This window comes from Hippocampus comes, unplaced genomic scaffold (genome assembly GCF_001891065.2).
Source record: "Hippocampus comes isolate QL1 unplaced genomic scaffold, H_comes_QL1_v1.1 scaffold17, whole genome shotgun sequence".
Classification (NCBI taxonomy): domain Eukaryota; kingdom Metazoa; phylum Chordata; class Actinopteri; order Syngnathiformes; family Syngnathidae; genus Hippocampus; species Hippocampus comes.
In genome coordinates this window covers 4,102,565-4,113,418 of record NW_017805002.1, presented here as the reverse complement: position 1 = coordinate 4,113,418, position 10,854 = coordinate 4,102,565, and the positions used below count along the sequence as shown (strand labels likewise).

At 41.3% G+C, this 10,854-nt stretch overlaps 2 protein-coding genes across 6 annotated transcripts in view; one reads left to right on the top strand and one right to left on the bottom strand.

The window, feature by feature from the left end:
• cers5 (ceramide synthase 5) overlaps nucleotides 1–8,453 on the top strand; it is a 28,075-nt gene extending 19,622 nt beyond the window's left edge. For 2 of the 5 annotated variants that reach the window (XM_019857733.1, XM_019857757.1), the window contains exons 2-11: nucleotides 2,190–2,295; nucleotides 2,376–2,506; nucleotides 2,691–2,748; nucleotides 2,988–3,038; nucleotides 3,321–3,413; nucleotides 4,444–4,572; nucleotides 4,658–4,764; nucleotides 5,910–6,066; nucleotides 7,207–8,191; nucleotides 8,225–8,453. In XM_019857733.1, the coding sequence (XP_019713292.1) occupies nucleotides 2,190–2,295; nucleotides 2,376–2,506; nucleotides 2,691–2,748; nucleotides 2,988–3,038; nucleotides 3,321–3,413; nucleotides 4,444–4,572; nucleotides 4,658–4,764; nucleotides 5,910–6,066; nucleotides 7,207–7,377 (1,003 nt within the window). In that variant the 3' untranslated portion in view covers nucleotides 7,378–8,191; nucleotides 8,225–8,453. Of the gene's footprint in view, nucleotides 1–2,189; nucleotides 2,296–2,375; nucleotides 2,507–2,690; nucleotides 2,749–2,987; nucleotides 3,039–3,320; nucleotides 3,414–4,443; nucleotides 4,573–4,657; nucleotides 4,765–5,909; nucleotides 6,079–6,292; nucleotides 6,433–7,206; nucleotides 8,192–8,224 lie in introns of those variants that run through there. The other 3 variants (XM_019857751.1, XM_019857742.1, XM_019857766.1) reach the window with 3 other exon arrangements.
• On the bottom strand, nucleotides 8,407–9,899 carry cox14 (cytochrome c oxidase assembly factor COX14). The gene is made up of 2 exons (XM_019857789.1): nucleotides 9,767–9,899; nucleotides 8,407–8,825 (listed from the first exon to the last, which is right to left on the bottom strand). Exon 2 carries the CDS (start codon nucleotides 8,814–8,816, stop codon nucleotides 8,640–8,642), a length of 177 nt encoding a protein of 58 aa, XP_019713348.1. The 5' UTR covers nucleotides 8,817–8,825; nucleotides 9,767–9,899; the 3' UTR covers nucleotides 8,407–8,639.
• Nucleotides 9,900–10,854: the final 955 nt, after the last annotated feature.

The window sequence follows — 10,854 nt, the reverse complement described above, 5'->3', positions numbered from 1 at the left end:
CAGAGCCACTGAAGTGTTCCTGAGATAAGAATGGAGGATCGACTTTATTTTCAAATAAGCAGACGCTGTGGAGAAGTACATTGGTGAGTCAATGAATTTTATTTTACATTTCTTCTTGTCATTTTATTTCGTTAGTATTAAATTCATGGTAACGAAATAAAATGACAAAGATACAAACGTATCAAATAAATCTGCTCACCTGCAATTTATAATGGCGCATTGTAGTCACCTTCGTGCACGAAAGTTCGTTCAATCTCAGCTGTTAGTCAGTTATTAGTTAGTCAGTTATGTCAGTTATTTGCTGTTGTATCATCGATTTTCAAAATGCAAATGATCTGTTTACTTTATTTTCAAAGAACAGTTTGTTTTGTTATTGTTTGGTTGGTGTCTTATATGAAACTGCGACATTGCGCAATTTATTGGACAGACTTCACACAGCGTAATTTGGGTGGCATTTTATTTCATATTTTTAAATCATCTTTTTATTTTTGACAATATCTGTAAATTTAGTTTCCTGCTCTTAATTGTGAATGCATACTTGATGGTTTTAAATGCTCCTGAAATTAAGTGCTGCTTGACGAGCCTATACAGTATTGTGTTCATAATATGTGACGTCACTGAAGGCCTAAGGTTGAAATGCACGGCCCGCCACTGTGTACAGTAGATACAAAAAGTCATTTGTTTTATGACCTTATTACTTTGTTAATGTAGGTTAGTGATAGACTATGGGGTCATTCCGATTTGCATCCGAACTCTGCTTGTGTTGCTGCTGTAGGACCAGAATTCTGTCGTAAACCGAAGACTCCCTGCGCAGAGTCCCATGAAAATGATATTTGATATTCTGACCATGCACCTTTTCTGTACACCTTGGTTTGGATGACTTTCGTAGTGGTATGCTTTGAGAGAGAAGTGTCACTTCGGTGTTTTGTTGGAACCAAACTGAAATGAAATGGGAACAAAACATTCGACGTTTTGTTGACACATGGTTAAAAACAGTGGATTCAGAAAGGATTGAAAGTCATCCTTGTCAAATATCGCACAGATTCGAGTCTGGAGACCCCTTGGTGAAAAAAAACACCAACCCTGATCGTTCGACCGAACTGTATGGAGCTGAACTGTAACCGCTCAAAATGCGGCTATAGTGACCATTTTAAAATGTTGCCTTTTTCGCTGTTGTTTTGTAAAGCGATGGCCATGACAACAATTTTTTTCCCACATGTCGATAAAATAGTGAGTTGCCAGACACAGGCTGAGGTAGTGCCACTCCCGAATTCGACAAAAGGCTCCAAACGGGTGCAAGTCTGACTTGCATAGCTGGCCTATGTTTATCTAACAGTGCTTTGCACGGAATTTGAGGTCTTAATCAGAGGACACTGTGGTTTCTGAGCCAACTGCTTATTTATGCACGGACTTCTCTCCACTGAAGAATGGCAGGTTCTTTGGATATCACCAGGTTGAAACCACAGGAATGCCTTTTCTTCACCTTCCTCTATCGTGTCGCTAATAATTGACGGGGGTCTTTTTGCTCTATTCAACAGTGATATTCAAAATATGTGTAGTAATGATAATAGTACATTTTCTTGCGCTAGACTGTGGACCAGGAGTGGACAATTCATTTTGGGAAGGGGCCACATGAGAAACTGGAATGTTAGCTAACATGCTAACATTCAACTTTGTCTATATTAATTTCAATGTATTTGGAAAAAGCATCATGTCAATGGTCTGTTTTTTTTTTTTTTTTTTTTTTTTTTTTGCTGGAAATAAGAATGTTGCTACAGTAACATTAGGAACTCTTTTGTCATTTTTAATCGGCTTTTTTTTTTTTTTTTTTTTTTACAAAAAGGTTGCTAAAGGGGTCAGAAAGATTTGTCATGTTGGCAACACTGTAGACACAAGTTGTAGCTCTTGCTTGCTACCTCGCTTGTCCTAGTGTTCACACATGAGCAGATGAAATAAAAGCACCACTTTCAAAATAAAAACACCACATATTTTACGCTTTACTTCAACTTCATGGTCACTGTGAGGGCTTGTCAGAGACTATTAGTGGATCGGATGTGCGCCCCTGCCCAGGTCCGATGTAATGCTATGTCAACGCTAAGTGCTTGGAAAAAGATTTAAAAAATAAACTAATCCTCACAAAATGTGAACATGTATGTTTTTCACCTTTTTCCGTCTTACTTTTGCCACAGATTTGTCGCCAGTACATGTGCGAGGAGTCTCCATCTTCATTCCGATGTTGAACGAAGAGCTCAGCCCAATGCAGTGTTGGAGAAAGTCTTTTTGTCCATTACAAAGGTCTTTTTCCGATCATTTTTGGAATTGCTTCCGTCACATTACATGTACTTCAAGTCCCTGTTTTTTTTTTTCCCTGGCAGAATCCAGACTCGCACCATCTGGACGGCTTGTCCAAGCAGCTGGACTGGGAAGTGCGCAAGGTGCAGCGCTGGTTCAGACAACGCAGAAACCAAGACAAACCCAACACACACATCAAGTTCTGCGAGAGCATGTAGGTCTACCGAGCATGCCCAAACTGTGGATGGTGTTTTTGCCTCCAGCTTGTTTGAGAAGGCAGGAATCTTGGGGGCCCCGTTTATCTTGAGGCTTTAATGAATTGGAAATTCAAATCTGACTTCTGTGAGCCGCCTTTGTTTACACGTGATTCGAATCATTTTCTGCATTGTCCATTTCAGGTGGAGGTTTACATTTTATTCATGCATATTTACCTATGGCTTCCAGTTTCTATGGCAGGTGAGCACATCACATGGATCCAGCTGCAGAAACCTGGAATAAAAATATGAACCCTTTCATGCACAAATAATGATAACCTGTAACCGCTGTCCCTGTAAGGGTTAATGCATTCGATTTATATAGTAGCAAAGGTTCATAGTTTTGTTTTAGATACGTTCTATATTTTTAGTCTGTATTGTATCATTTAACATGTGACCTTGCTTGCTGAATTTTTAGAAGCTCTCTTTTTCATCATTTAGTCCCCTTGGATGTGGGATACACGGCACTGCTGGTATGGTTACCCTTATCAGGTATGGCTTTACCCTCTGAGGCTCAAATTAAGTTCGCCCACATAATGGACCCTTAAACTGTGGGCCTTTGCTTAAAAGCGGCTCTGGTTGTAGCTGATCACGCTATGGGCAATGAAACTCAGTGTGGGAAACCCTCTGCTCCATAAATGTGTAGACATGGCGGACTCTTCGACAGACTTTCAGAAATAGTCTGAAAGCAACAAGACATTAATGCACAATCTCTCTGTATAACTGTGAATAAGTGAAATCATAAAATGTCGCTTTCCGTTTTTGTCACCAAAGGTGTTGACGCCTGCTCTTTACCGCTACTACATGATAGAGCTGGCTTTCTACTGGTCACTCATGTTCTCCCAGTTCACAGATATAAGAAGAAAGGTGAGATGCGATGTGTGTGCGTGCGTGCATGTTTGGAAACAGCTTGAACCACACCAACAATTTCAGTGTTGAGTTCATTCTCAAGGGTCACATGTTTTGTTTTTCTGACAAGTAGGAGGGCAGGGGGGCCGGTTGTGCCAGTCATTCCATGTGTGTGTGCGTGTGTGAAGCTCGAGGGCACCCACTCATGTGATTGGCAGGCCTAAATGACTCAATGATGCAAATTCCACAAGGCAGCAGCAGATTCTCAAGAGTGGCTTTGCACAGTGAAACAAACACACGGGCTCAAATGTGCAAGAAGAGATTAGGTAACGGCAGTCATTTGTTCGCTAAATGCTGGTTAATGCCCTCTCTGAATGAGAATACCTTCAAGCAAATGTGGGCAGGATCATGCAATTGAAAAAAAAAAAAACAATAACAAAAAAAATGTCATAAACAGATGGACATCAATGCTTAACGGCAGTCACAGAAAAAGTAAATAATCATTTCAAGCCATTGGAGAACCAGAAATAGGAAGTCGACATTATTTGAATATTTTTTTTTAGTTTGCCTCGCTCTTCCACTTGTCATGTGAAGCGGTGACATGCCACAAGAAGAAGGAACTGTGGGGTGAAAAACGAGCACACACTCACAGTGAACGACGAGGCACTCTAAAGCGCCCACGGCGGCGGGTTACCCAAATAGAAGATGCATTTTTGGGGTAAAGTCAGAGCCAGTTTGTGAATTGCACCAGATAACCGCTGATTGGAGAAGTGCGCTCAAGTTTTTTTCACATAGTAGAGGGGGAGGGACGGCTCATGCCGGACATCCAACCGTCTCACTTGCTGCTGTTTTCACCATGCCCAAAGAAATGGGGAAAACTGAAATGGTGAATAGTAGTTTAGATGCTTTATCTTCACAATTCAATACTACGTACAGTAGTCTCAGCATGTTTTCAGCAATTACCTTTGACGATGTAAAAAGTATTCCAAAAAAAAATCCTTGAATTCACTTGACAAAATCTTTAATATCCTTTTTGACTTTAATGCAGGACTTCCTGGCCATGTTTGTTCATCACCTGGCGACGGTGGTCCTGATCAGCTTTTCGTATGCCAACAACATGGTGCGGGTGGGCACCCTGGTGATGTGTGTGCATGATGCTTCTGACTTCCTGCTCGAGGTCGTTGAGACATAAAGGCAGCTCGTTTGCATTCATTGAAGGAATGACACACCGGAGCTTTATTGTTGACTTTCTTTGTCATCAGGCAGCCAAACTGGCCAACTATGCCAAGTATCAGCGTCTGTGCGACCTCCTCTTCATCATATTTAGTTTGACCTTCTTCGTCACGCGGCTTGTCGTATTTCCTATTTGGTGAGTTTGAAAGTGGTTTGCTTTGACTTTTGTGTTTTATCTGAAACAATAACCGCAGACTGGCAGCATGTCGAAATAGTGGTTACAATGTTTGCCTCACTCCAACCTTCCTGCATGGAGTTTGCATGTTCTCCCTGTCCTTGTTTTTTTTTCCACATCCCAAAAATAGCTATGCTAGGTCAAAGTTTGAATGATAGCATGAATGGTTGTTTTTCTTATGAGCTCTGCAATTGGTTGGGAACAAATCCAAGGTGTACACCAAGTCTCACACCAAAAAAAAAAAAAGTTAGATTGTTCGCAGGCATGAACGTAAGTTCAAGTGTTGGTTTTGTTTTCTGTTTGTGAGATGGAATGGCGACCAATCCAGGGTACAGCCACCCACCCCTCTTGCCAAAAAATCAGCCACAGTCTATCCCGCAACCCAGATGTGGACAGGTGCTAGCGGAGTGCTTTAGCACCAACATGGAGGCTGACAGTCATCAATAGGAAACGTATGCCGCTGTTCGCTGTAACGTGATCGTGGATATTCAGTGTCAGTGTTCCTGCTCATAGGAGAAATGTATACCTCTCATAGGGGCAGGGGGCGGGTTCTGATCACAGTCTCCTGTCAATCAATTTGAGCTGAAATGGATGACCTCTTCATGTTATTTCTTGAAGCATCTAAACTGGAATTGATGTAGACTGCAGTACAGGCTCCAGCATACCCGTGACCCTCACGAGGATAATGAATGGATGGATGGACCTTACAATACAGGAATGTGCAAGTTAAATGCTGGAGGCGCCCACAATTATTCATTAGTGTTACTGACTTTTTCGCAAAAATCAGCTCACTCAGCATTTGAATATTATTGAGGTACTGTTTGGTCTTGCATTTTATTCCATCCATCCATTTTCCTATCCGCTTTATCCTCACAAGAGTCGTGAATGTTTAAATATCAAAGCCTGGATGTTGCGAAATAGAAATTATGTGTTTGGTCCCAGTGACCGGTGACTGGGTGCTGTTGTTAAATCCAGTTTGTGTTCGTTTGTTGTACTTCCTTGACACCAATTACTACTTTCCTACAGGCCGGGGCTAAATGGCCAATTCATCCCATATGATGTCTCTTACATTGTTTTGGTCAACTTCATTGTGTCGTGTGTCCCAGGGTCCTAAACTCCACCATGTTTGAGAGTTGGCTCATCGTGGGTCCGTTCCCGTCGTGGTGGCTCTTCAATGTGCTGTTGCTGGTACTGCAAGTTCTGCACATCATCTGGTCTTACCTCATTGCCCGCATCGCCGTCAAAGCCATCTTGAGGGGCAAGGTGCGTGAAAAAGCAGGGGTGCTCAGCACCGGTGGAAAGTTACCAAATAATTTGGTACTGTACTTAAGTAGATTTCTCAGGTCACTCTACTTGAATTCTTGAGTTCTTCAATGCTTTTTTTTTATGTTGTGTATGTTCAATGCCTGTACATCTACCACCCCACCTCCCACAGTGTATTTTTGTGTACGTGTATTTATTCCTATGCCGTCTTGTGTCGTCTCTACAGAAGCTGTTTGGTACTTCTCCCTGTGGACTGACAGACTCCATCTTTCTATCTGTTTTTGTGCTTTGACTGGTCTTTTTCTTCTTCGCTTCTTTGTGTTCTCTCGCCACGCCTTTGATGACTTTACGCTACTTTCTCGCGCTGTAAGTCTGACTGTAGTTAAAACGTTGGGTGTGCTATCAATGTTTTTGAACTTTTTATTACATGAATGAACCCACCAAAACTCATGCCGGCAAACGACAATTCATCCAAATGAGTTTTAATCAGATGCAGGTGTAACAGACAGATGTGATACACAAAAATGTGTAAAAATACAGTCATACCTCGGTTTTCGACCATAATCCGTTCCAGGCTGTTCGAAAACCGATTTGTTCGAAAACCGAAACCACGCTCTTTTTAAAAAAAAAAATCTTTATTGAACACGTCTGGTCACAATGGAACGCTACACGAGGAAGCGTCACTTCCTCATCTCCCCGAGGAAGCGTCACTTCCTCGTGTAAGGAAGGAGAGAGGAGTCAAGTGGCGCATTCAAGTGCACTCAATTTGTTTGAGAACCGAAATTCGGTCGTCATCCGAGGCATAAAAAACTCGAAATTTTTGGTCGAGAACAGAAACGTTCGAAAACCGAGGTTTGATTGTAATAATAAAAAAACAAAAAAGAAACAAACACTAATCCTGATGTAACAGGATGCATTTTAGGGGTCCACAAAATTCTTCAGTAGCACTCCCTGGAAAGTTAGAAGGCATCCTACAGATGATTAAAACTAAATTGCCAAGATTTTTAATCTTGGCCATTTTATGCCGGCAGAGGATGACATCAAAGTTAGGTGGTCATTTCGAGGAGTCAACATGAAAAGTGGTGGCATGACTCATTCTTGGTCAATTGCAGCTTTGATTTGTCGATTTCCTCTCTGAAGGTGTGCAATGACGTGCGCAGTGACGTGGAGAGCAGCTCCGAGGATGAGTCGTCATCGGCGGCATTGGACCAAACCCAGACCAAGATGATGAAGCATGCGCAAAAAGTAGAAAATGGCACCAATGGACACTGCACTGCCACCAGAAGCAGATCGTACATCACACCCACGTGACCTTGTTGGAGTTGTTTTATGACCTTTTGGTTTTTTTGTTTTTTACGCTTATGAACTGCATTAACTGGATCACATTCTGAGATGTACATTTTTAACCTGTTAAGTGATGTCCGATGGGACAAAGCACCCCACCCCACTGACTTAAATGTACTGTGTGCAACTTTTTACTGTTGTTTTTTTTAACTTCCTATGAGAATATGAATGGATTTGCTACTGACTTGAAAGCAATGGTTCCCAAACTATTGAACTAAGGCACACTGTCAAACAAGTGTCACCAAAAGTATACATAATACCAGACTTAATCAGAACTGGCCAACCTCAACCTATACCTGGTCGTTTCTACAGAAGGTGCACTTCATTTGATTACCTAACTGTCCTGCTACTTCTTGACCACAAATTAGTGTATCATCATGCACATTATGGGTGGCACGGTGGAAACTGGTTAGCACATCTGCCTCACTGCGCAGAGTTCCAGGGTTTGATACCGGCAATGGCCTTCCAGTGTAGTTTGCATGTTCTCCCGTGACTGTGTGGGTTTACTCCGGGTATTCTGGTTTCGTCCCACATTCCAAAAACATGTTGATTAAACCCAAGATGTGATTGTGAGTGTGAATTGTTTGTCTATGAGTGCCCAAAGACAGCTGGGATAGGCTCCAGCATGCTCGCGGCCCTCGAGAGGATAAGGGGATCAGTTAATGGATGGATGGATTATGCACATTCCACCGTGTTTGAGGCAACAAATTAGTAATTTGTGCCTATGAATTACAATTTTGTGCAAACAGTATCTATATTGTGGCATTCCCCACTATAATGTGTTTTTTTTATATATATATATATATATATATAGGTGGATGATATCTCAATTAGCTCTCACAAATGTACTTGTGAAATGTGGGCCTGTTTAGTTGTGCACAATGCAATGTCAGTATTCTGTTGTATGAATGACACCAGGTGGTTACACAGGTAATTTTTACCTACTGCCATCTAGTGGAATTGCATTTAATTCTGTCAATGTCTGGCACAGCTCGATGAACGAAAAGACATAATTTATTGTAAATAAACAATATTCAAAACCATTTTCAAACCATTTAAGTGAAATTGAACATGCATCATATCACTGCATCAGATGAGTTTCTTGTCTTAAGTTGGCATTCTTTGTTGAAAGATGCTTTAATTTTGCACCAACTGTTGTGTTCAAAATCATTAAATCATACAAATGTCCCAATGGGGTTTGGGTGATTGGAGGGTTCCAGGTTGGTGTGTCAGTCTTTCATCATCTCCGGATCCTGGTTTTCAGCGGCCATTTTGAGCTCCTTTTGCCTCTGCATGTAGCGGTAGGCCCGCATGCTGCACAGGTACCCACCATAGAGGGTCAGCAGCATCATGGAGGCCGAAAAGGCCCGGTACCCCATGTCGGCCAAACGTTTTCCGGTAACCATGGTTATGGCCTTGTTTTTAAGGAGAAAGTAAAAGATTTTCAGTTCATCAACTTTGAGTGAAATGAACTCAAACTTGCTTAAAGGTTATTGGACAAAAGAATGATTAAAACAGTTAGCCAAAATCATCTGAGTATTTGAATACAACAGTGAATCCCTGCTATTCACAAGAGATATGAACCAAGCCCTGACGTGAATGACCACAAATTGACGGTAATGGAGAGGTTGTAGTTGCCTATTGAGGAAAATGGAAAGCGAACAGAGGACTAAATTTGTCAAAATTAAGATCTTCGCTTCAAATTGATTCTGAGGACGAGTTTTCAACAATTCACAGGATACGTTCCCAAAACAACTTGAAGAAGCAATTTTGTGAACGCTGAGAGGCGAATCAAAATTACTTTGTCAGATTATTCAAACATTACTAGCGTAGTAGTAATTAAATTAGTCCATTTTAATTGCTGTAATAAGTTCGAGTTTGAGACTGGTGCTATGACGTTTCAAATTCTTTAATAGTTACTTTTTTGTAACTGCCAGTTAAGCAGTTACGTGTTCAGTGCGAAACATATAAATAGCACAATGACAGTATATCTATTTCGTGTGCGTATACGTGACACGAGCTTTTTTTCTATTCTAAAAACCTATCAAATACCTACCTGACAATATTTTTACTCTGAAGTACCTGAGATCGAGTAGTGTTCCACAAAGCTTAACACAACTGAGTACACTTGCTTCAGATGCGACTCACTAATTTGCCAATAGTACACTATTGTAACGTTGTAAGTAGTAATTGAATAATCGCTTACTATCTTAGGGGGAAACGGCACAGTATTTGCCTTCCTGACATCAGTGCGAACCAACCAAAGTGTCTGCAAAAGCGTGACGTGTCTATGTTCAGCTCATGCAAACAAGTCATCGCGTCGTCAGAAATTTTACAATGCTCCTTATTTCCTTACCTGACTTTTCTTCAAATCAAGGTAAGTATTGTATGTGTTCAATGTCACAGTGCGGTTAGCAGAAATGCTACCACTCCATTTCGTAAGGGGTACGGAAAGCAAGAAGGTAGCGCTCTTCCTCTACGCTTCTTTTTGTCCATCGGGAAATCACACAGCGCTATCTAACGTATCTAATGCTGTATTTAAACCTCGATTTTTGTATTAATTGTTTTAAATTTTAAAATGATTGTGCTTTGTTAAGTTAATGTATAATGTCAAAAAAAGTCAGTGACGTAATTTCGTTTATTGATTTCTTAACTGGATTTAGCAATGCATAGTACACCTGCTTCAAATAACAAGGCGTACATAAGAAAATGTGTTACGATTGCGCCGTTGTCTTTGTTGTATGTTCTGTGGTATTATTGTTATCCATCCATTTTCACATCCGCTATCCCAGCTGTCTTTGGACAGTAGCCAGGGTACACTCTGAACTGGTTGCCAGCTAATCGCAGGGCACACAAACAGGAACAACCATTTGCGCACCCAATCACACCTGGGGTTAATATAAAGAGTTCCATGCCATGCACGTTTTTACAGTGTAGGAGGAAAACGGAGCACCCAGAGAAAACTCATGTCGGCACGGGGAGAAGTATTCATTCTTACAGGGACGTCACTAGGTTTCAAGAACAAGGGGGGCTTAGCCCCAAGGGGAACACAGCCCCTTTAGGGGGGTCCGGGGTCATGCTCCCCCGGGAGAAATTTTTTCTACATTCTGTTAAAAATCCATCAATTCCGTGCACTTTGAGAGCAAAATGAAGAGGCTATGAAGAACTACACACATCACATTAGTGTCCTCTTTACTATGATGGGGCTTCCTCCCCTGGACTTTAACTGGACTAGATAATAGAAATTACAAAGAGTTCAAAAGTTCAATCTTGGTTGTTCAAGGGAATTAGAAGGATGCCCGATAACATAACCTATATGACAGTAGTCCTATATTCCTCTCTACCAAAATGTATTAATATATGCTTAGCAGTGGCGGGCCGTGCATTTCAACCTTAGGCCTTCAGTGACGTCACATACATACACAATATAGGCTCGTCAAGCAG